Source organism: Hemitrygon akajei, chromosome 2 (assembly GCF_048418815.1).
Source record: "Hemitrygon akajei chromosome 2, sHemAka1.3, whole genome shotgun sequence".
Classification (NCBI taxonomy): Eukaryota; Metazoa; Chordata; class Chondrichthyes; order Myliobatiformes; family Dasyatidae; genus Hemitrygon; species Hemitrygon akajei.
The window spans coordinates 54,152,562-54,179,138 of NC_133125.1; the positions used below are offsets into that span (position 1 = coordinate 54,152,562).

General features: G+C 41.1%; 1 protein-coding gene across 1 annotated transcript in view; it reads left to right on the top strand.

Moving 5' to 3' along the window:
- LOC140720709 (uncharacterized) overlaps positions 1–26,577 on the top strand; it is a 105,209-nt gene that overhangs the window by 58,443 nt on the left and 20,189 nt on the right. Inside the window, 14 exon segments of the mRNA XM_073035543.1 lie at positions 164–286; positions 940–1,311; positions 4,200–4,319; positions 4,397–4,519; positions 5,241–5,357; positions 5,446–5,571; positions 8,330–8,501; positions 8,929–9,153; positions 13,662–13,780; positions 13,860–13,999; positions 16,042–16,183; positions 17,447–17,593; positions 19,935–20,057; positions 20,638–20,760. Of these exon segments, the coding sequence (XP_072891644.1) occupies positions 164–286; positions 940–1,311; positions 4,200–4,319; positions 4,397–4,519; positions 5,241–5,357; positions 5,446–5,571; positions 8,330–8,501; positions 8,929–9,153; positions 13,662–13,780; positions 13,860–13,999; positions 16,042–16,183; positions 17,447–17,593; positions 19,935–20,057; positions 20,638–20,760 (2,172 nt within the window).

Here is a 26,577-nt window from a genome sequence, read left to right on the forward strand (position 1 = left end):
AAATCAGCTTTCATCAAATGTCCAGTATTTTTTTTTCTGCGAGGGGTAATGGATTGGCTTCTTTACTCACTTGGAAGCTTCCTTCAGCCATTAGCACAGTTGTATAAAGCAAATTGCTTTATCTTTCTGAGGTACCTGTTCATGCACTTTGACTTTATTTTAGATGCAGAACTTTGCCAAATGCATGAAATCAGCTGTGGCCCTGGACCACATCAATGTATTCCTATCTCTTGGAAATGTGATGGACAAAAGGATTGTGGTAATGGCAGTGATGAAGAGAACTGTGGTAAAGGACTTGGAATAAAACCATGTTTGGCTTCTAATAGTGTCTGCAGAATTGTGTAAATATCCCATTGAAGATCTTGAGCAATGTAAATGGTAAAGCAAATGCAGAGACTGGAAATCTGTAACAAAAGAATGGAGTGAGGCAATATCAGTGGAAAGGGAAGCAGTCGATGATTTGGCCCTTTGACGTTCCCAGAACTGGGAAAAAGTTGCAGAGTTTCAGTAGGAGAGAAGGTGGGGAAGGGATTAGCAATGTAACACTCAGTGCTGGAGAAATTCGGCAGGCCTGACAGCATTTATAGAAGTCCTGATCAAACTAAAATCAAAATTAAATTCAAGTTCAATTATCATTTTGCCCTACATGAATACAGCAGAACGAAGCGGTGTTCTGCTGGTGCCAAAGTGTAAAATATGGCGCATGAATCCAAATAGAGAGCAAATAAACATCTTGGCCCAAAACTAAGACTGTTCATTTTCTCCATAGATACGCCTGATTTACTAAGTTCCTCCAGTACTTTGTGTGTATTGCTCAATATTTCCAGCATCAGCCGAATCTCTTATTTCTCTGATTAGCAATGTAACGGCTTTGTTGTACTCATTGTTCTAATTGTGAATTACTCCAGGATAAAATGGCACTTTTAAAAATCATTCTAGGCATCCTCACCTGCAGTCCAACAGAGTTGATCTGCTCTGATGACCGATGCATATCCAAGACATTTGTATGTAATGGTGAAGATGACTGTGGCGATGGAAGTGATGAAAAAGGCTGTGCTCCACCTTCCTGTGGCCCACACGAATTTCACTGCAATAGTTCAGAATGTATCCCGCTGAGTTGGGTATGTGATACTAATGCTGATTGTGCTGATCAGTCTGATGAATCTCTGGACCAGTGCAAACACATTCTTCCTCCATTGACTTGTCCTCCAAATGAGATTCAGTGTGGTTCAGGCGAATGCATCCACAGTCATTGCTTTTGTGATGGAGATACTGACTGCAAAGATGGAACTGATGAAATTAATTTGCCATAAGTCATTTATCTTCTTACACTACTAGTTTTTAAAAACACCAGTTCATAAGAAACTACGAGCTTAGGACTGGTGGGAAGAAAGAAATATGGGTGAGGGATGCACGTTAATGTGAACTGGCCACCATTTAATTAGACCCAACAAATGATGGAACAGGAATACCAGTTGACCCTTGAAACTTTCCATAATCAATTACATCATAGCTCATTTGTACACCAACTTTATTTAATTTTTATTCTGATAGCACGTACTCTTTTAAAAATCATTCTATATGTCTTTTTTGAATAGAGTTTTTCTGGTTTCCACTTGTGCCTCAAATTGATTCAAAAGACATAGACACAGTTTTAATTCGAGATTCCACCACAGAAGATTCCCATTTTATCTCTGCCTAGCCACTGTCAATATTTTAACTAAGCTCATACTTGGATTTCTAAAAGAAAGTAAGCTCAGTTTTAATTTAAAGAGCAAACATGAGGAAATCTGCAGATGCTGGAAATTCAAACAACACACACAAAATGCTGGTGGAACACAGCATTTTATGTATGTTGTTACAGTTTTAATTTGCCTTTGTTCTAGTGAGTCAGCAATGTGCATCCGTCCAAGGCTACTTGGAGGCAGGTCATAAAATAGGCTGGTCAGCATATGGAAATCTTGCCTAACAAATCTGTTGAAAATTCTTTTGAGAAAATAACAGGCCGGACAGGCAAAGGTGAGGCAGTGGATGTTCACTTGGTTTTTCAGGAGTCCTTTGATAAGGTGCTGCAATGAGACTGCATTACCTAAGAGCCTATGGCATTACAGGAAAGATACTGGCATGAATAGAAGATTGGCTGACTGGCAGGAGGCAAAGAGTGTGAATAAAAGGAGCCTTTTCTGGTTGGCTGCCAGTGACTAATTGTGTTCTGAAGGTGGTGCTGGGACAGCTCCTTTTCACGTTATGTCAATGATCTGGATGACAGAATTGGTGGCTTTGTGGCTAAGTTTGCAGATGATACAGAGGTAAGTGGAGAGGTAGGTGATGTTGAGGAAGGTGGCGGTCTGCAGAAGGATTTGGGTAGATTAGGAAAATGGGCAAAAAAATACATTATCGGGAAGTTTATGGTCGTGCACTTTGGTAGAAGGAAAGAAGGTGTAGACTATTTTGTAAATGGGGAGGAAGTTCAGAAATGAGAGGTAAATTGGGACTTGGGAGTACCAGTGCAGGATTCCCCAATGGCTAGCTTATAAATTGAGTTGGTAGCACTCTGCCCAAATCCCCACACATTTCAACTCCCTCCCCCCAACCCCCCAATCAACAGGATGCGATTTTAAGGTGTTGGAAAGGACCAGAAGGTCATTTTTAGGTATACAAAATTTAAGTACTTGGATGTGGTAGAGTAGGAATCGTTCCCCAAAACAAGACCTCAAACTATAGAGCGTCTTTGCAGTAAGTGTGTGGGGTTGTGGGGGGGGGGGGGGGGGGGGGGGGGAGGAGAGTGGGGAAAGGTTTAGAGGAGATCTGAGGAAAATGTGTTTTAATCATCTGGAGACTGGCTGGAACCTTAAATCCTTGAATGTAACTGAGGCAGGTACTTGCCATTCGAATAGTATACAGATGAGCATATGAATAGATGAGTTGCTGCTTGGCTGTTGGTAAATAGGATACTTGGTTTGACTGAAAGGACAGGTTCATGTTCTGTATGATTGACAAACAACCAGTCATTGTTTAGAGAATACGTACACAACGCTGGAAGAACTCAGCAGGCCAGGCAGCATCCGTGAGAAAAGAGGAGTTCTTCCAGCGTTGTGTACGTATTCTTTGATCCACAGCATCTGCAGTTGTATTTTTGTGTTTTCAGTCATTGTTTAGGTTTGGAATGCAGTGCCTAATAGTGTTGCAGCCTCAGGTCATTGGATACCTTTGCATAAATGGGCCAGATATGAACTTACTGGATTGTTCTTCGAGTTGATTTATATTGATGGTTTGAGTGGCCTATGCTTGACTTCCAGCTGGATGATCTTGCACTTCCCCAACAGTGAAGTTCAGTTGGTATATTTCCCCCATTTTGTTTGTACCACCTCTGACTCATTGAGGTGGTAATGACGGCAAAATGTTGGCAACTTTACAATTGTGACATAAAACTGAGCAACACTGGGATTTGGATAATTTCAAATTTAAATATTACAAGTTGCTTTCAAAATTTCACCATAGCTCTACAATTGTCTTTTCCGAAGCCTCATCAACAATGGAATCAAGTTTCAGGCATTTGAGAACCAGTCTCATTAAAGTATCCACAAACAATGTCGCATAGTTTGGAGGACTTACTACCTAACAGGCACTGAGTTTTAATAATTTTAATGCTGATTCCAATTTCACTTGTATTGCACTTTAATCATATTTGCCTGCTGAAATGCTAACTAAGTGTGTCTGCTCACTGACTGTCCTCTGCAATCTTGATGTACAATTTGCAAATCAGTGAGGTGAAATTTTAGAAATCTGAGTTAGCCATGCATTACATCCTGCTAAATGACCTAGATATTTGTCTTCTGTCTCCCTGACATTTGCTGGCTTGTGCTAAGACACCTGCAACTCCCCTTCAGAACTCATCTAATGCACAAATATTACACAGATGCTTTCCAAATATCAGTCCAGTCAACTCATGAAAACTTTGCTATTTTTCATTCAGTGTTGATTTGCTCAATTTTGAATTTAATTACTGAGCACTGAGATAATGTAGTTGCTAGAGATTAAAGTAATTGAAATGCTGCTTGTGCATTATTTCCCAAAGGGAGCAGAAACTTTAGTTTGATTTGGATGATGTTGGAGTTAAGCAGTACTTGCTGCTTTTTGGATGCTGTATTTTGAACATGGGTATTCTGTTATTGAGGTAGCTTTATTTTCTGCAGCTCCTCATACATGTGGACCAGATCACTTCAGGTGTGGTGTTGGTGCCTGCATTCAGAATTACAGGAAGTGTAATGGACAAAGAGACTGTCTTGATGGGAGTGATGAAGTTGGTTGTGGAAGTGGTAAGTGCTGAATGTTCTGGTTTTTTTTTCAAATATCTTTTGTATTCTACATTAAACATTCTTTTTCCCCCTTCCAGCTGCAGTGTGCAATGGACGTACTGACTTCAGATGTGGAAGTGGAGAATGTATTAATATAACAGAAGTGTACAATCGACATCAGGACTGCAGAGACTGGAGTGATGAACCTGCCCAAAAATGTAGTAAGTAGTGAACTTGTTATGTAGAGTTTAATTACTTCTAGTTTTAAATATCCCTCAAGCTTAACATGCTTGAAGCACAACAAACAATTTGTGTTTTGACATTCAGAATTTTAAATGTTATAGACAATAGACAATAGGTGCAGGAGTAGGCCATTCGGCGCTTTGAGCCAGCACCACCATTCAATGTGATCATGGCTGATCGTCCACAATCAGTACTCCGTTCCTGCCTTCTCCCTATTATGTTTTATATAATCAACTAATTTGGGCTTTATTATTTTGATTTCAAAAATCTTCAGCCTTATCCTTGAAACAAGTGGATATTAGTGATTTAATGATGTTAAGTCTGTAGAGTTTCAAATGATCAACAATCAGATGTAGCATGTTACTAACGTCAAAGTCGTCATTGGGTGGGCATCACAAAGCACCATTAGAGCACCTTTGCAACAGCTTTTTAGCCAGAATGTGAATCGTGGCTAAGCAACACGTTTGACCACTTAATCGATTCTTCCCACTTATATTTTGGTGCCCAGCCCCGCACTGGTATTGTAAGAAGAAACATTGGGGGTGATGGAAATTAGAATCTCTTGGAGATCCTTCATCGCATTTGAGGCTTACCTGTGATTCCATGTTGAGTAGATATTATGGACTTTGTCAGGACTTGAAAGAGGTATTTTTAGTCGTGATTTAACTGGGAGATGCAGAGTGATTGTTTTTTTTCCAGATGTGAATGAATGTCTACTGAATCAAGGTGGCTGTTCTCATATCTGCAAGGATCTGGTTATTGGCTATGAATGTGATTGGCCTGCGGGTTTTGAGTTAAATGAGAAAACCTGTGTTGGTAAGTTGACTCTGATTCCTTTTCCACAAGTTGATTGATCCATGGCTCGTTGTGTAAAAGTTCAAGGTAATTGATGTTTTACTTGTAGATGTTGATGAGTGTGAAAATCCTGGAGCCTGCAGTCAAACCTGCATCAACTTGGAAGGAAGCTTTCTGTGTGAATGCCAAAGTGGATATCACGTTGATCCAGCGAATGGAACTTGCAAAGCTATGGGTAAGTGTTCATTGAAACCCTGAGGACTGTGCAGTGTACCGCACTTCGCTGAAGTTCACAGTTTTGTTCTAACTGTATTTCTCACAACACAGACTTGGTAGTTTTGGTAACAAGTTTCTGCAGATGATGGAAATCTGGAACAAGTCAGATTACTGGAGGAACTCAGTGGGTTAGTAGCATCTGTAGAGGTAAAAGAATTGTTGATATTTTGCACCTTGCTCACAGAGTTCCTCAGACAGTTTGGTGTATTATGTAACTCTGCTGAAAGCCACAAGTTGAAAATTCATTCCAGAAGGGCTCTCCTGACCTTCATTTGTTCTGTTTTGGTGGAAAACTATCAATTCTGTTCAACTTGGCACAGATACACTTGATACTTATACCCTTCAGTACCAAATAAATTCATGTGAACTAAGTTCCAACCTCTTTTCTGGCTTCTGATGACCAGAGCACCTTGACTGATCTTTCTCCCCCTCACCTCAGCTCCAAACCTATTTGACTGGAACACACTCAATGCTGAGGGAGCTCAGCAGGTCAGGCAGCATCGATGGAAAAGAGTACAGTTGACGTTTCGGGCCGAGACCCTTCATCAGGACTGGAGAGAAAATGATGAGGAGCCAGAGTAAGAAGGTGGGGGAGGGGAGGAAGAAACACAGGGTGATCGGTGAAACCAGGAAGTGGGGAAGAGGGGTGAAGTAAAGAGCTGGGGAGTCATTTGGTGAAAGGGATAAAGAGCGGGAGAAGGGGTCATCTCCTAGAGGACAGAAGGCCATGGAAGAAAGAAAAGGGAGGAGGAGCCCCAGATGGAGGTGATGGATAGGTAAGGAGATGAGGCGAGGGAGGGAATGGGGAATGCTGAAGTGGGGTGGGGGTTCATTACCGGAAGTTTGAGAAATTGCTGTCATTCCATCAGGTTGGAGGCTACCCTGCTGGAATATAAGGTATTGCTTCTCCAACCTGAGGGTGGCCTCATCACAACAGTAGAGAAGGTCATGGGCTGACTTATTGGAATGGGAATGGGAAGTGGAATTAAAATGGGTGGCCACTGGAAGATCCCCCTTTTTCTGGCGGATGGATCGTAGGCGCTCAGCGAAGCGGTCTCCCAATCTACACCGGGTATCGCCAATATACAGGAAGCTACACTTGGAGGACTGGATAATTGTACAATTTCTCCTTTTATAACAGGACATTCTTGAGTGATTCAGTCAATATGTTTTTCATGTTTCACCTACAGTATGAATTTGGTAGCAAAAGTGATGTATAGTGGGATCTGTTTCTATAACAGATAGAAAGCCATAGCTCATTCATTAAGTTGATGATTGATTCTGTTTTATTTTTGTATTTATTTTCCTGTTCCCAGGATCATATCTTGGCCTTGAATATAGTGCACACATCCTTAATCAAAGTTAACATCTATCTGAATTCTGAAGTACTATCTCTTACGTTGGACTGTTCCTGGGGTGCAGTTTCATTCCTCTCAGGAAAATTTTATCAGTTGAGAATTTACACTAGTTCTATTGCAGCCCAAACAAAATTTTGCTTTAACTTATTTCATTGCATTTGTCGTATATTGAATAATCTTTATTCCCTAAATGTATTTGTAAGCCAGTCACTTGGACTATTTGACAACGTATGTAGGAACATTAGGTAGATTTCATTTCCTCAATCCTATTCAACTTTTGAAATAGGACAAGCGGTAGCAAATGTCCAATGATCTGTTGCTTATTCCAGTGATCAGAAGTCATTGCTTCCGATCCTTTTTGTGCATCATTTATTAATCTCTGATATGTCCATTTGTGTAGTCCTTGATTAATGATTCTCAGTGGGCAAGAGGTTTCATTTGCCTTTGTCTAAACATTGCATGGAAATCTCCTCTCCCCAATGCAGATTAGTGATACAATCCAATGAAGACACTGAGTGATCTGCTACACTTAAAACTATTGTGCTCACTCATTACTTTCTCTGGATTCATGTACGGCCTTAATGCACCGATCCGGGAGAAAGTGCTCGTTAACTAGCAGCAAATCCATTTCATTCCCGTAGTGTAACCAAGAGCTGTCTCTAGAAACAAAACTGGTCAATCCATAGTTGGGAACTGAATTGTAGCCTCCTATAATGTCTAGTCTTCTTGGCCTACTAGTGTCATTTCTGACCAAGTTGCAGCAATTTATCTGAATTTGCTACACAAATTTGTACAAATAGGCATCTCCACTGAGAATGTACTTGAAATCTACTATGCCTCCAATAAAGTCAATATTGATCTAATTAGGTTTGACTTTAAATAGCCAATTGATTTATACATGTTTTGTTCAGCCATTGTATTCTGATTCAGTTAAGCAAGGATTGACACTCCCAGTACATTGAATTTGAAAGACTGTGAAAACAAGAACTGGCTTCCTTTGCAAATGTGCCCAAGCTGTTTGCAATTGAGCTATTATCCACCAAAGTGGCTTTTGAGGATGTATGACATGATTCAATTGCTTGATGGGTACTTTAGTCTATAATAGCAAAAGAATAATGTGAATGAAAACCCTGGGCACTATTCACAGTAATATGTGGTTAATCTGCATTTTCATCGTCTGATTTGGAGTAAAATGGACAAAGGGCCTAATGACATTAGTCATTTCACTGATTTCTATTTGAGTTGGTTTGCTCTATATTCTCAAAGGAGGAAACATTTTGGTCTGAAGAGGAGTATCATGTATTGAAGCTTGCAATAGGATATTTTTCCATCTTTCAAAGAGCCACTGTTCCTTTGTAGGAGAAGAACCTTACCTAATCTTCACCAATCGCCATGATATCAGGAAACTTGGTCTGCATCACAAAGAGTATGAGCCAGTGCTTGCACACCTGAGAAATGTTGTTGCACTCGATGCTGATATTGCAGAGAAGAGAATCTTCTGGGCTGACATGGGAGAGCGTGCAATCTTTAGGTAAAATCAATACTAGTTTTATCTTCATGTAGCTATCCAAATTACTTGAGCTGATTGAACAAATTCTGAACTGGTATTGAATACTCTGTGACCAAAATTGTTGGGAGTTTATGTTGGATTTGGCATTTTGATGTTTCACCTTTTGTGATTGCAGTGAAACTGTTTTGATAGGATTTTCAATGAGATCAGTTGGTGAAGTTCTGTATTTGACTATAACGTGTTTTGATCTTTCTTATTATGTAAACTGAACTAGGGACAATTTTCAATGGTGCTTACTGCACAGTGAAGCAAACAATTTAGTTTTACTAATCCACTACCTTTGTGCATTAATGATGAAGCAAAATTGGTGGAAGCATGACATCTTGAATATTTTGTAAACATTTTTTTGTTTGGCACAAAATAACTATCTGATCATTTACTATTGCAGTATGCTAATGGACAGCGACAAAGGCAACCGTGATATTTCCAGAATAATTAACAACATACGCATTCATGTGGGAATTGCAGTGGACTGGATTTACAACAACATATACTGGACTGATATGGGTGCCAGAACTATATCTGTAGCAAACTATGATGGAAGACGAATGAAGACTCTGTTTGACAGTAACTTGAGGGAGCCAGCCTCTATAGCAGTTGATCCACTGTCCGGGTATGAAGCTTACTTTTAACATACTGTAACCCATCTGCACACTTGAATAGTCATCTGGTCCAATTTTGACCTGGAATGTTTTTAATTTGATAAACATAGATGTTAATTCTTTACAGTTCATGTCTACAATTGTTTTTCCATACTTGTATTGTTATGTTTGTAATAGATGTTATTGTCCGCTGCATTCTCACTTTCTAGCACACTTTACGCCCCAATTTCTGAATACATTTTTGTCAGTAAGGTGAAGAATTTTACCATGTCCATTTTAATTTCCCTCTAATCCTGCCCTACAACAAAATGTTTATTATAAGTATTCTAAGAGGAACAATATCTCATATTCCACCTGTCAAAACTAGACATAATACACTGAATTCCCTAATTTAGGATAAGTTACTTCAACACTGTCCCTTTTCCTCTTTCCTCATGATCTACCATTCCTCCTATATGGCATCTATCAGCTATTTTTTTGCCCTCCATCTGCCTCACCCACTCTTCTCACTCCCCTACCCACCTCGTTTAGGGTGCATGGTCCACAATCTGATCAGATTTCATCTGCAGCCATTTCCCTACACCTATAATCTCTCGGTCTCTGCTTTTTTCCATTCTTCCATCCTCCATCTTCCTGCTAACCCTTGCCTGGCTCCACGTATCACTTGCTAGTTCTTGCTTCACCCCTTCCCTCTCACTACCTTGATACTGGCTGTCCACCACCCCCTCCCCCTGATCTTTCAGTCCACATGAAGTGTTTCATTCCACTGTTCACTGCCCTTTCCTCCATAGATGCTGCCTGACCATCTGATTTTCTCTAGTGGTTTTTGCTTCATTCTAAGTATCACCATTTCTCCAGTTCTAATAGCACAAGAACCTTTCTTTTGTCATGACCATACAGCCTTTTTGCTTATGAAGGTCTGCATTTGCATGCTTTTGTGTGCAGTTTTTTGAAAATGGCAAAGCAAGTTAATAAAACAGTGAAAGCATACCAGATCCAGGGTTATAAATAGAGTCAGAGTGCAAGAGGAATGGAACAACATCAAACTTTGTATAAGACACTCAGTCTATTTCATGCAGAATATTAGGAAAGGTTGAGTGGATCTGTAGAAAAGGGAATGGTTAATATTTTGTATCAAGCCCCTGCACCAGATCTCTTTCCACAGATGCCATCTGATTTGTGCATTTCCAGTGCTTATTTTTAAATTCAGTACCTGGAGTGTTTTACTTATTTGCTTGCTTAGGCACAAGGATAGTCTATTGCTGAGCATTGGAAGTAAGGTTTGAGTGCAGAAGAAATTTGCCAAGGTATATCCCATTTGGACCTCCAGGAGAACCACAAACTTGTCATAGGGTTTGGAGGCTTGTTTTTCTCAATGACCCAGAGAGCTGTGTTGGCAGGAGTCAGGGCCTCGCGCTTTGACTCTTGGTAGGGTCACCCATGCCAAACAGGTCAAAGGATGGAGGTCAGACTAAGAGTGATCCACCGGTCTTCCAGGTTTGATGGTTCATCTCAGGGCTAACAACCCTACTGGTCAAAAAAATTGCATGACTGACAGTCGTAAAAACCGAGAAGAAGCTACCAGCATGATGAGGGAAGCCCTGAACACCATCAAGATAAAGACCAAAATTGTTTTTTGGAATGTACGAACCATGTACAACACTGGCAAGGTGGCACAGATAGACAGGGTCTGGCTGCCTAAAGGCAGCAACTGGTGAAACAATTTTATGCTTGGGAAGGGATGATAGTCAGCATCATGATTGTGAAGAGAGGTATTGAGAATTGCTTGCTGGAGTGGAAACCAATCAACAGTTGGCTGATGAGAGTCAGGCTGAAAGGGAAGCAAGAGAACATAACTGTGATCCACTGTTGTGCTCCAACTAATGAAAGTAACATTGAAGTGAAGGATGTTGTCTCTGAACAGCTGCACTCGGAGGTAGTGTTAGCACCACACTAACTTCACCTGCACAGTTGGGGACTGCAATTTGAGCTTTGAAGTCAAGATGGGTCAGGCAAGGCTGTGTGATGTCGGTGATATTATTTAACCTAGTGATTGACTGGGTTATGAGGCAAAATACGGAAGATAAGCAGAGATGCTTTAGGTGGACTCTGTACTTTAGAAAACCTTGGCTTTGCGGAGGACCTCGCATTACTTTCATGTATGTGCTAGCATAGACAAGAGAAAACTCTGCACCTGTGGACAGGTTGGACTCAGGGTCTGTCAGAGAGAGATTGAGACCATGACCCTCGTGAGCCATCTCCTCCTGTCAAGACATATGGCATCAAATTACCCAGCACTGGCAGATTCACCTGCCTGGGCAGCATCATTCGGCAGGATGGTGGGACCAAAGACGACATCTAGTGCAGACTCAGCAAAGCTAGAATCATCTTCAGATCGATGAGCAACATATGGAGATCGGCCAAGTACAGTGATTACACAAAGGCGAAGCTGTATTCTGCCCGTACCCTTGTACAGGTCAGAATACTAGCGCATGATGGTAAATGACCTTGCCATTCCACACCATAAGCCTCCAAAAAATCATCTGTATTTTCTGGCCAAGGAAGATCTCCAACCACACCCTACTCCCTCGATGTCCCAAAGAGGACATGGCTACAATCATCATGAGGAAACTTTGGAGATGGATTGGGCAAGTTTTGAGAAGAGAGGCCAACTCCATCATCAAGACAGCACTTCATTGGCCCCCTGAAGGATGGAGGACATGCAGGAGACCAAAGACACCTTGGCGCCGTACCACAGAGGCAGGAATGAGGACTCTGAACCACTCCTGGGGCACCATAGAGAAGATGGCCAAGGACAGACAGAGATAGAGGACCTTCATTGCTGTCCTATGTGCCAGTGGCATAACAGTCAGCAGCTAACTAACTAACTCCTCTTGGAACAGGAGGTTGGAAGGTGATTTGAGGTGGTTGATTGAAGAATATAGTGAAAGGCATTCAGGAGATAGAATGAAGCTGATTGGCTAAAACTTGAGCGCTGAATCATTGTGATGCAGTGCGCTGCTGGGGTGGGACTGGAGGCAGATTTGGTTCTATCAATTAAGCTGGTAAAGTATATGAGACTTTTCAGAACAGTGCAAGGTTGAGGGGAACTAATTAGATTGCTCTCACTGGTGTAAGCATGATTCACCAAATGGTTGCCTGTGCTTTAACTATTGAATCTAATTACTCCTTTAACAAGAATGCATTGTTATGATCCCAGCCCCCTCCTTTGTGATAATCGCCAGAGCCCTAGTGAAGGGGGGGGTCAATGACCCAAGAGAAGAGAGATATACGTGCGGCGTCCCTCGTTTCACGGTGAGGCAAAGCTGGCGCTGGTGGTCATTGTCTCGTGGAGACACCTTTTGTGAATTGGGAACTGTACTACGTGTATACCCTCGGGGCAACGTGGGTGGAGAGACGGAGAGAGATTGCATCATCCCAACCTGATTGACATCTGAGACCCCGTGAGTTCAGATAAAAGAGGGGTTGTAAAGACGGCCCCCCAGACGCACCAGAAGACTCGCTAGAAATCCTGCAACAGCATTTAATAGCGACAGCCGGTGGGGGGGGTTCGTGTGCGTCTTTTCCTTGCCTGAGATTGGTGACCTCACCACGAAAGAACGGCTTTAGCTACCGGAGAGGCCACAAGTGAACGGCCACCCCCCAACGAGACTCCGACGGATCGAACTCCTAAAGGTTGGAAAAAACCCGCTGGGTAACTGTTTCATTCAATCTCTATCTCTCTCTCTCTAACAAAGTGCACCACCGCGACACCCCAGAAGACGGCAGCTGGTGGAACTGCAGTGAACGCAAGAGACTTTTAGATATACAGCGGACAATATATACCTTACCCCTAGACAACGATAGAGCTTATTTCTTATTGATTATTACTATACCTGCGCTTTAGATTGAGTATTGACGACGTATGTTATCTGAATGTTTGTATTAACCTTACGTTTGTGCCCCTTTATAAATAAAAACGTTTAAAAATAGTACCATCAGACTTCAGCGGACCTCTATCTTTGCTGGTAAGTGATCCAGTTACGGGATACGTAACAGCATGCATTCCCAAATTCAACCAAACAAATTTGTCCTTATTCCATAGCACTGCCTCTTTGAAGTACAGTTAAAAGAACAGCATGCAGTTTTGAGTTTTCCGCAGCTGATTCTATCAAGACACATCTTGACACGTTTTGAATAAAGGTCAAATTAATTCCATTCTATTCAAGTCATGCTGAGCTAGGGAATGTAATCTTGATTCAGATCGGAATTTTTTTTTAGAAAGATTGAGCTGAGACATTTTGCATTATAAGCGTGCAAGTGTTGATTTGATTTTTGCAACCTTTAGACATTTTTAAGTGCAGGTGACGATAAGTGATTGAAAGGGGCCTGTTGGCAAGTCCACTGGAGGTGTGGGGAAAAAATTGTTATTCTGGATACCACAATTAGTACTTTCTTCTAATGTGTTCAGTTGTCAAGCATGATTTGATGTGCTCTTTTTGGCACTTTAAACATTAAGGTATATGTATTGGTCAGACCGGGGTGAACCAGCAGTAATTGAAAAAGCAGGAATGAATGGTATTGATCGCAAGCTCCTCGTGACCACAGACATCCAATGGCCAAATGCCATTACACTCGGTGAGTAAATTTGTACGTATGAATGTAGACTTGAGTTTACAAAAGTTGGAGCCTGGTTTGTTCAATTTAACACCCACAGATCGTGTGAAAAACCGACTCTATTGGGTTGACTCCAAGCTGCACACACTGTCAAGTATAGACGTGTTTGGAGAAGATAGAAGAACTGTGTTGTCTTCACATGGATTTCTTGGTTATCCTTTTGGTGTGTCCTTGTTTGAGGTATGTAAAAACCGAAGTAAAGCTTTTAAAACAGAGTTGGCTGAGGACGGGTGGTATAGTAAATTGAGCAGCTTGTACTGGAAGCAACAGACTCCAGTAGAAATTAGTACTTTGATACAGGAGCATGTGTATAGTCATATATTAATGAAACTGTTCCAATACAGTGGGGAGATAATAATCCTTAGTCTTTTAGATGCATTATTTGCTGCTTGAAATTCAAAAAAAATCTGAAAATACTTGGTCAGTCTTCAACTTAAGTTGCTAAGTATTTCCACAGCTGCTGCCTAACCTGCAGTTCAATTTGTTGGTTGTTTTAGATTGCCTGTGACTGTCGTTTCTCACTTGAGTAATTAATGGTTTCATCTTAAGTAAGGCAAGTTGTGGATACCCAGCAAGCCCATAAGAATTTTGAGGTGCCCATTCAAAAGTGCAGGACACTGTTAGAAAAGGTGAAGCATCATGAATATTAGAACCATAGAACCAGAGAACATTACAGCACAGAAACTGGCCTTTTGGTCTTTTTTGGCTGTGCCAAACCATTTTTCTGCCTAGTCACACTGACCTGCACCTGGGCCATATCCCTCCATACACCTCTCATCCATGTTCCTCTCCAAGTTTTTCTTAAATGTCAAAAGTGAGCCCGCATTCACCACTTCATCTGGCAGCTCATTTCACACTCCCACAACTCCCTGTGTGAAGAAGCCCCCCCTAATGTTCCCTTTAAACTTTTCCCCCTTCATCCTTAACCCATGACCTCTGTTTTTTTTCCTCCCCTGGCCTCAGAGGAAAAAGCCTGCTTACATTCACTCTAACTATACCCATCATAATTTTATACACCTCTATCAAATCACCCCTCATTCTCCTACGCTCCGGGGAATAAAGTCCTAACCTATTCAACCTTTCTCTGTAACTCAGTTTCTCAAGTCCCGGCAACATCCTTGTCAACCTTCTGTGCACTCTTTCAACCTTATTAATATCCTTCCAGTAATTAGGTGACCAAAACTGCACACAATACTCCAAGTTCGGCCTCATCAATGTCTTATACAACTTCACCATAGCATTCCAACTCTTATATTCAATACTTTGATTTATAAAGGCCAATGTACCAAAAGCTCTCTTTACGACTCTATCTACTTGTGACGCCACTTTTAGGGAATTATGTATCTGTACTCCCAGATCCCTCTGTTCTACTGCACTCTTCAGTGTCCTACCATTTACCTTGTGTGTTCTACCTTGGTTTGACCTTCCAAAGTGCAATACCTCACACTTGTCCGCATTAAACTCCATCTGCCATTTTTCAGCCCATTCCTCCAATTGGTCCAAATCCCTCTGCAAGCTTTGAAAAACTTCCTCACTGTGCACTACACCTCCAATCTTTGGATCATCAGCAAATTTGCTGATCCAATTTACCACATTATCATCCAGATCATTGATATAGGTGACAAATAACAATGGACCCAGCACTGATCCCTGTGGCACACCACTAGTCACAGGCCTCCACTCAGAGAGGCAATCCTCCACTACCACTCTCTGGCTTCTTCCATTGAGTCAACGTCTAATTCAATTTACTACCTCTCCATGTATACCTAGCGACTGAATGTTCCTAACTAACCTCTCATATGGGACCTTGTCAAAGACCTTACTGAAGTCCATGTATACAATATCCACTGCCTTCCTTTCATCCACTTTCCTGGTAACTTCCTCAAAAAACTCTAATAGATTGGTTAAACATGACCTACCACGCACGAAGCCATGCTGACTTTTTCATAATAAGTCCCTGTCTATCCAAATACTTGTAGATCCTATCTCTTAGTATTCCTTCCAATAATTTACCTACTACCGATGTCAAACTTACCAGCCTATAATTTCCCGGCTTACTTTTTGAGCCTTTTTTAAACAACGGAACTACATGAGCTATCCTCCAATCCTCCGGCACATGACCCGTGGATATCGACATTTTAAATATTTCTGCCAGGGCCTCTGCAATTTCAACACTATATTCATTGCATTTGGCTAACCTTAACTTTCAGATCACATTTCAGGACTCAATCTTCTGGACTAATTGGGAGAATAATGCTATTTATGGAGCTAACAAATTTACAGGAGAGAATCTAATGACTTTAATCTCCAACCTTAAGTAAGTTCATGATATAATTGTCTATCATGAACTAGCACAGCCGACAGGTAGGATGTATAATAAATGAAAACTTTTTCAAAGCAAAACCAATGCTAATCCTCAAGTTGCTTTCCACAGATCATTTATAGTTTAGCAGTCATAGATTAGAAATCTTCTGACTTCTTTAAAATGTGTTTGCCTTATAAAGCACAAATTATATCTCACATTCTGTGTCTCTAAAGGTAAACTGGTCAAATCAGTAAATCCTTTAATTCTATAGTAATTTGATAGAATCAAAGATTTATTCAGGGTACCTAACTGGTTATTATTTAAATACAGAATAAGCTGGATAATCACCAGAATAAGGTAGTTTGCGTTGCCCTGGTCCAGTCACTTTTATACAAAAAAATTCTATAAATGCCTATTCCTTCCCTTTCAGACACGACTTCATACTAAATGTTAAACCTTTGGGCACCTGGACATTTTTATTTAATACAAATACTTGCCATTTGAGGAGAAAATGATCTTGAATTCCTCCTGCTAATCTTCCAGTTGCAACTAATCTAGCGTGAAATGTGAAATCAAACTCGTAGGAAACAGGTGCTGAATTTGTAGCCACAATATGCTTGTTACTGGAGAATGTTAATCCATTATGTTATCTTCTAATTCAGCAGCCAACCTAATCTAACAATGGGGGTAATTACTGGCAGTTTAATGGTCAAGCATGAAGGCAATGCTGCTTGGAGGACAGGGGCAGTGTTTCCACCCTGAGAATTTTATTTCTCGAGAGAAATTAATATAAACCAGAAGTTCTGGTGTATGTCCAGTCAAACCTCCACTCCCTGACCTGCCACTATTCTGGGCCTCTGTACTGGTGCTGAATTCGAGGCACTACTGCAGGCTTCCCCTCCCTTTGTACTGTCCCACTGAACTATCCAGCACTTCGCTGTGGTCCTCTGCAGAAAGAATTAGCAAAGTGATTGCAGAAGTGCTGTGATGTCTTCCACTGGGATGTTTTCATGAGCACAGGTTCTTTGAATTCAACTAGCTTGTAACATAAATATCAACTATTGGCTATTCTTCCACATGAATAGAATATTTTTTTTGTTACAGGTGGTCTATTCCATGAAGTTCACATTATCCAAGTAGTGTTCTGCTCAGCTCTGGGTCTGAAGCCATTGTACTTTTACCTTGAAGTCTGCTAGCCACATCTATAGTAGTTGCTTTTAAGGAATAATTTGTCCACTGCATGGCAAACAAATGTTTAATTCCAATTGCAGACTAAAATCACTACTACGACATTTCCCAATTGACCTTTGTAAATATTGCAGGTAGAGATTGGTGTAATGTAAACTTGAAGAATGGAGGATGCAAATATATGTGTCTGCCAGCTCCTCAGAAAGACAATCACTCTCCAAAGTTTACCTGTGCGTGTCCATTTGGGATGGAGTTGCAGAATGGACAGAACTGCACAACAGGTATGAAACTAGTTTGGTCTTCTGCAACTGCCTGTGGAACCCCTCTTTCACTGCTCAATGTATCTAGAAACAAAACTGATTTTAAAAGGCATACTGTCCTCAACCACTCTTTGTGAATTCTGAAAAAGGTGAAGTTACAGGTGTGATAAAGTGACTTTCAGACCTTTCATAAAGGCACTTCCAGTCCAAGACTTGGTAATTGTCATATAACAAGTTAGCATCAGCTTCCTAAATGCTGTTAATAACAGGGCTGGTGATAGAAAACTTGTCCACTTAAAGTGAATTTTTGAATGTATGTCACTTTCAAAATTTGTGGCCCCACTTTGGTGAGATGGAATCAATGGAAGGTTTTCCTAATGACGTTTTGAGTTATGGTAGTTGTGGTTGATAGCTCTAAGGGGAGCAGTCAGCCACTCCAAAGTAACAAGTCCTAAATTTGTGGATCTTCTGGAATCCTGGACCATGTATCTATGTTTGGGCTCTGTTTTGAGTTTGGAAGTGGAGCTGGAATTCCATTGTTGCACTGGGGAATCCACCTCTGGTAATACACCTTTAAGACCTGGCAATGGGATTGGAATGGATGTTCCCTTCCTGGAATCATCAGGAAATAGCAGCAATTAGTGTCCTTTTTTGCAGCAGCTATCTTCAGTTTTCAGATGGTCATGGTTTGGTACAAGATGAAAATACTACCCCTAGCTTTGCTTCCTGTTGAGGCCCTTGAAATGGATCTCAGCGGTGATGTATGTCTGAGGTCACTGGACAGATAGAACATAGAAACATAGAAAACCTACAACTCATTACAGGCGCTTCGACTCACAATGTTGTGCCGACCATGTAACCTACTCTAGAAGTTGCCGGGAATTTCCCTACCACATAGCCCTCTATTTTACTAAGCTCCATGTACCTATCTAACAGTCTCTTAAAAGACCCTATTGTATCCGCCTCTACCACCTTCACTGGCAGTGCATTCCACGCACCCACCACTCTGTCTGAAAAACTTACCTCTGACATCCCCCTTGTACCTACTTCCAAGCACCTTTAAAACTATGCCCCCGTGTTAGCCATTTCAGCCTGGGAAAAAGCCTCTGGCTATCCACACGATCAAAGCCTCTCATCATTTTATACACCTCTATCAGTCCATCTCTCATCTTCTGTCACTCCAAGGAGAAAAGGCCAGGTTCACTCAGCCTATTCTCATAAGGCATGCTCTCCAATCCGGGCAATATCCTTGTAAATCTCCTCTGCACTCTCCCTATAGCATCCACATCCTTCCTGTAATGAGGTGACCAGAACTGAACACAAAACTCCAAGTGGGGTCTGACCAAGGTCTTGTATAGCTGTAATATCACCTTACGGCTCTTGAACTCAATCCTACAGTTGATGAAGGCCAACATACCATACGCCTTCTGAACAATACTGTCAACCTGCTTAACAACAGTCACAAAGCCTTCCGGGATATCTCTTGGTGGGCTGATAGGTCTTTTGTTTTACCCAAATGAGAGCTGCTGGTGGAATGAATCAGACTTGTTCACCACCATGAAGGCAGGAGAACCAATGTTCATAACCTGCACAAGTAAACTTATCCACATTCAGTGCAAGTCATTCGATTTTGTCTAATTTTTATTTGGTGTGAATTGAACCAGTGTGACCAATTGTTTATTTCACAAATACAATAAAGTAGTTTCAAAAGGAGATATTGAATTTTAACAAGTAGCATTAGCTCAATTTTTATGGACCAGTTTAATCTGCCAGATTGAAGCAAGTCAGATCATTGGTCTAATCACCACATGATCCGCTTGGCCACTTGGTATTGCTGTTATTGAAGCATGTTTAATGGTTCAGTATTGCAACATTATATCCATCCTATTTAGCTATGTTGATGACCATCATCTTGTGCTAAGTTATATTATGCATAAAGTAGTCATTTTGGTGATGGGAACGAGAAACTGGAAAGGATTCTGTTTCATTTACTGGAAGTTTCATTATGAAATTAAGGATTTGGATTAAATCTGGTGATCTGCTCTTGCCTGAAACACTATTAGATTCTCCTTGGTCCAGTACTTACAAATCTCTTGCCGAACAAACTGCTTGAGATATTGAAAACTATAAAGTTAAATCTAATTTACAATTTTTCCTTTAAGCCTTAGATTATTAATTATTGCTACAACTAGTGGAATAAACCATTGGGATGGGGAAGGGTGTGGTTAACTAGGTTGAAGATGCACGAATGTAGATTAACCAATAGTTACTTGGATCTAAGCACTTGAATTAAGCATATTCACATTAAGATTTTGCTTCTAGTTCTGCTGGATAATGTTTAATCAGCTTGCATTTATCTTAGCCAAAGCTAATTGTGGCTCAACTGAATTTAAGTGTGAAGATGGGCAATGTATACCAAGTAGGTGGCAGTGTGATGGTACAAATGATTGTCGTGATGGATCTGATGAAAGTTATGATGTTTGTTGTGAGTATTTTATATTGTATGGATTCTGCATTGTTTTAAAAGTCTTTCCTAATATAGTTACAAACAAATTTATTTTAAGTATGTGTTGACCAGATGACCTTTAAAAGTTTGAGATTTGTCAAAAAAAAGAACTCGTGATGGTTCACTTTGACATTTTCCTCTACTGTCTGTATATCTGACAATTATTGTTACTTGTTTGCTCATTTTTAAACTGACCTAAATGAAGAATCTAATTTGGGAAGCTTGGTTTTGTGTACTAGAATAGCTTGGTGCATTTTCCATTATGCTATTTGGTCATTTCATCTTCTATAGCTTCAACTTCTGACTACTCAATATTGTGTTAAAACATGGAATGTTTATTCATTTTTTATGATGTTTTGCAGATTAGAATCATACAGTTGATTCAATTACAGAAATGGTTATTCTTAGAATTCTGAGCTCCTGGATTTTGGTTCTGATTTATTCAGGAATCTCTTGTGTAAAATAAACACAATACTTGTCAAAAAAGTATCATTGGTACAATGAGCTTTAACTAAATTTTTCAAAAATACTTTAACTGAAATCTGGTTTCTTATTTCAGATCTGAGAAATTGCCCCACTAATGAAATAAAATGTGGCTTTGATTTCCTTCAATGTATTCCGGTTTCCTGGAAATGCAATGGAGTAGAAGACTGTGATGATGGCAGTGATGAAGAAAGCTGTGGTAGGTTGATAATGGAAATTCTGAGTGCAGATTTCTTCACTTGGTCCACTCCCTATTATCGTCAGTTTGTTCTTTTGAAAACGCAGGTTGTACAATTGAAAATAGATGCAATATAATGTTTTTCTGTAGCATAATTCAATTGCAAGTGCTCATGTTTTCACATGGTGCCATTTGAAATTAAACAGTTAAATTAACATTCCAGAGCTTTTGAGAATAAATAGAAAATGGTCTATTTTAGCTTTAAATATATTCTGAAGCTGTGGGAAATTCCGGCAATTTTTGACATTTATTACCCACCTTTAAATTGATTAGTCTTAGTAGTTTGCTGGAGTTCTTAATGCCTTAATATCCGTATGAGAACAGTCTGGAAACCAGATGGGTAGATTGTCAGGGAATTTTGAAACTTTTATTTTGAAGGTTGACTTAAAATTAGGGTGTGGGACAGGGTTGATGGAGGCAGTGGGAAGAAAGAAGCATCCTTGTTGGGTTGCCAGTCCAATGCATAACTTCCTTTTCTAGCTTTGTTTTGTAGCAAAGCTGCTAAACTTTAAATGTATTTGGACAATTGGTGCTAAGGAGCAAAGTTCAGTATTTGTAAGCTAAGATGTTTCGAAGGTTTCAGAGGTACATTTAATGTCAGAGAAATGTATACAATTTAAACCCTGAAATGCTTTTTCTTTGCAACAATCCACAAAAAAACAGAGGTGTGCCCCTAAAGAATGAATGACAGTTAAATGTTAGAACCCCAAAGTCCCCCCCCCCAGTTCCCCTCCCTCCCGTACGTAAGGGCAGCAAGCAGTGATCCCTTCTTCCCCCTTCACAAGGGGGAAGCAAAAAAAGCATCAGTCACTCAAGCATTCAGCAAAAGCAACAGCAAAGACACAGACTTGCAGTATGCCAAAGACAGCTCGTTCACCCGGTATTCGACATACCACAGGCTCTCTCTCTCTCACTAATAAGGGAGAAAGAGATGTCTCCGTTTCACAATGAGAGGGGAGACATAACAAACAACTCACTGGTTTACGATGTTAAAAGTCCATTGAGTCACTTTTTCCAAGCTCTGTGCCCAAAGATCTCGGGTCTCCGGGCACACAGCCTTAGATCATCCAACTCCCACGACACGCCGATCTCCTGCCAGGACAGCCACCCTCAATACCCCCTGTCTCCAGAGACACGAAATCTTGGATCTCCGAAGGAGAGCGAAGCTCTTAGGTCACACCCTTGGCGTGCTGAATATCGGCCAGTCGTAAAACCCTGAGAGCAGGTCCCATTCCTGTAAAGAACTGTAGTCGGCATGCAAGTCCAGGTCAGGGTCTTCAAAAGAACCCTGATAGGGAAAAACAGAGATATTAAAGATAGAAGGAGAGCTGTTTTTGTAGATGCAAGCAAAGGAGTCGCTGTTAGTCGCCATTGATTCTCCTAAGCTCCTCTTGTTCTGCAGTAATTGACCAGATCAGACCAACATCTGCAAATTAGTTCAGGTTGCTTTCCCCATTGCCAGCCCTGGTAAATATACCAAATTGGAGATATCTTCTGTATAGCACAGGTCAAGAATTCTGACACTGGGTGTGACGGATGGTAAAGTTGTCCTGAAATGTTTTTGCTGTCTACCAGCGGATTCCATGTAATGTGGTGGTAGATTTGATACTGGTGTAAAATACTTTGTTAAACTTCAATTAAATGTACCATTAATCTGTTGCCTAACGTGAGTTGACTAACATCCCTCTGAAGGCCGGATTGCAGAAGTGGCAAATTTTTTGACAGCACGTGCTCAAACTTGTGATAAAATTCTTTTAAAATTCTCTGGTAATTTTGAGCAGATTATGATTGATTAACGAATTGATAACAATGATTACAGACCTTTTTAAAAGAAAAGGGATGTGTATTGTTCATTGTTTTACAATTTGTAAGTAAACAGTTGGCCCTCCTTATCCCTGAGGGATTGGTTCCGGGACCCCTTGCGGATACCAAAATTCGCAGATGCTCAAGTCCCTTATTCAACCTGTCTCAATGCGGTGGATCTTCAGACCCAGTGGAACCCCAGACCTTAATTAACTTGTCTCAGTGCGGTGGACATTAAGACCTGGCAGTAGAGATCTGAATCTGCAGTGTTTCAGTTCGCGAAAATAATCATGGACACGATTGAAAATAAAGTGGAAATAATAAAGCGATTGGAAAGAGGTGAAACGCTATCAGTCACTGGAAAAGCGTTAGGCTACGTTGGTCAATAATCAGAACAATTTTAAAGGATAAAGTGAGAAAGGCTCTGTCCCGATGAAAGCTACAATTATTACTCAGCAATGCAGTGGTTTAATTATTGGGCTTTGGGGTTTTGGGTTTTTGATCCTCTACATCAACCCGGCATGGTGGAGAGACAATCTGTCCCAAGTCCCGAGAATTTCCATTCCCGAGCCCAGTGCTGAAGTATACGTTCTTAAGTGTTTTATATGCATAGAAAGGTAAAATATATACTATACACTAAGGCAAACGTTTGACTAACTGGCGCTAAATAATACCAGATGTACATGTTCCGATTTACACAGTAGGAGAACTACCGATTTTTTTCGATCCCAATCCATGATAACCCACGTACATCCTCCCGTATACTTTAAATCATCTCTAGATTAATTATAATACCTAATACAATGTAAATGCTATGTAAAATGGTTGTTATACTGCATTGTTTAGGGAATAATGACAAGAAAAAAGAAGTCTGTACATGCTCGAACAACAAGTGCTGGAAGAACATGTCCGGGTTTTCGCGATTCGCGGTTGATTGAATTTGCGCATGCGGAATTCATGGATAAGGAGTGCCGACTGTAATTTGAAGTAGCAAGTGAAGAAGTGATATTGTTACAGGGCAGAAACATAAGAACATTTGAAAAGAACAAACCTCATCAGAAACGGGTCAGAATTTGAAGTAACGAGTGAAAGACCAACATTTTTCCAATGTTCTTTGCCATTTGAAAACAACAGGTCTCGTCGAGAGTGAGTTTTATTTGAGCCAATAAAAAGAAGTGAGCTGTAAGCAGAGTGGCCATTGTGTGAGTGGGCCAGTGTTAAGAGTGGGAGGCTTTGGTGATAACAAGCAGAGACTAAGGGTGCTGAGTCACTTGTTAACATTTTCTTTGATTGTGGAACTTGTGATTGAGAAGTTGGAGCGAAAGGTATAACAAGCTTGGTGAGAAGCTGAGTAGGTGAATTAAGTGAGTGTGAAATTAAAGGTTTCAGAGAAGGCATGGGTAAGAGCAGGTAAGCTTTCTTCCTTGTCCGTGAGGCTCTAGTTCTTAATTCAGTGGAGGTAGGGTGGCGGAATATTCCTCCTGTAAGATGTGGGATTTCAGGTTACCGAACCGTCTCCCTAGTGACTACGTCTGTGGGAAGTGCACATGACTCCGACTCCTCACTGACCTGGTCGGGGAGCTGGAGCTGGATGTACTCACGACCAACCGGGAGGCTGAAAGCCTCATAGATGCAACTTCTCACCCAGAGTGCAGACTTCAGATAGTAGAAGAGTGACCATCAAGAGAAGTAGGGGGAATAAACAGTTAGTGTGGGATTTCCCTGTGGCCATTCCTCTTAGCAACAAGCATACCCCTTTGGATACTGCTAACGAGGGGTATTAACCTAACAGGGCACAGCAGCAGCAGCAGCCAGTGGCACTGTAGCCTGCTTGAAGGCTCAGCAGGAAAGGGCAAAGTCAGGCAGAGTGATAGTGATAGGGAACTCAATAGTTAGGGGAACGGACAGGAGATACCATGGCCACACCAGAGAGGCCAGGCTAGTGTGTTGTCTCTCAGGTGCTAGGGTGCAGGATGTCTTAGTGTGGCTGCAGAATATTCTGAAGGCAGAGGACGAGCAGCCAGAGGTGATGTTATGGATTGTCACCAAAGGGGAAGAGGTCCTGTGCATTGAGGATAAAGATTTAGGAAAGAAGCTGAAGAGCAGGACCTCAAAGTTAGTCACCTCTGGATCATTCCCGGTTCCCACGTGCTAGACTGGGCAGGAATAAGATGATAGTACAGATGATGAGTGGCTAAGGAACTGTTGCAGGGGGAAGAGTTTCAGGTTCTTGGATCATTGAAACCTCTTCCAAGGGAGAGGTGACTTGTACAAGAGGGATGAGTTGCACCTGAACTGGAGGGGAACAAATACCCTGCCTGGGAGCTTCGCTGGTGCTGCCTGGAAGGGTTTCAACTAGCATGGCAGAAGGATGGAAACCAGCCCACCAGGTCACAGTGGAGGGATGGAAAGAAAGAGAAATGTCAGGGCCAGTAAAAGCAGGCAGGACCAAAGTAATGGATATGATAGGATAGATGGTTTGAAGTGTGTGTATTTCAATTCCGGGAGTGCTAGAGAGAAAGGTGATAAACTTAGAGCATGGATCGGTACATGGGTCTGTGATGTTGTGGCCATTGTAGAGAATTGATTGAGAGATGGACAGGAATGGATACTTAGTGTTGGGCTGCTGTTTATTGACTACAGCTCAGCGTTCAACACAATCATACTCTCAGTTCTAGTCAAGAAACTCCAAAACCCAGTCTGCTGTACCTCCCTCTGCAACTGGATCCTTGACTTCTGCACTGGGAGACCACAGTCTGTGTGGATCAAAAGTAACGTTCCCTTCCTCACTGACAGTCAACACTGTCATACCTCAAGGATGTATGCTTAGCCCACTGTTCTACTCTCTCTCTACACCCTGGCTTCTGTGGTTAGGCATAGTACAAAAGCCATCTATAAATTTGCCGATGACATAGCTATTGTTGGCAGAATTTCAGATGGTGACGATGAGGCATACAGGAGTGAGATAGATCAGCTGGTTGAGTGGTGTTGCAGCAAAAATCAGTAGACAAGGGAATTGATAGTGGACTTCAGCAAGGGAAAAGGAAGGGAGCACACACCAGTCCTCATCGAGGGGTCAGAAGTGGAAAGGGTGAACAGTTTCAAGTTCCTTGCTGTCAACATCTCTGAGGATATATCCTGGGCCCAACATATTGATGCAATTACAAAGAAGGTACAACAGTAGCTATATTTCATTAGGAGTTTGAGAAGAATTGGTATATCATCAAAGACACTCACAAATTCCTATAGATATACAGTGGAGAGTATTCTAACTGGTTGCATCACTGTCTGGTATGGAGAGCCCACTGCACAGGATCAGAAAAAGCTGCAGAAAGTTGTAAGCTCAGCCAGCTCCATCATGGGCACCAGCCTCCCCAGCATCTAAGACCTCTTCAAAAGGCGATGCCTCAGAAACGTGGCATCCATCATTAAGGAGCCCTGTCACCCAAGACATGCCTTCATATGGCTACTATCAAGGAGGTACAGAAGCCTGAAGACACACACTTAACATTTCAGGGACAGCTTCTTCCCCGCCACCATCAGATTTCTAAATGGACAATGAACATATAAACAATATCTCAGTATTTTTCCTCCTTTTGCACTATTTATTTAATTTATTTTTATATCTGCTTATTGTCATTTATAGTCATTATGCATTGCAATGTACTGCTACCACAAAACAACAAATTTCACAATATATGCCGGTGTTATTAAACATCTTTCTGAGTTGCACTAATCAGGGACGATATCACAGCTGCACATAAAGAGGACATAATTTAGGGCTTGTTCACTTGAGCCTGTATGGGTAGAACTCGAAAGTAGGAAGGATGTAATCATTCTGATGTGATTGCACTACAGCCCCTCCTCCAATAACTAATAAACAGTTATGTAGACAGATTAAGGAATTTTATAAAAACATTAGAGTTGTTGTCATGGGGGATTTCAATGTCCCTAATATAAATCGGGGCCTTCTGA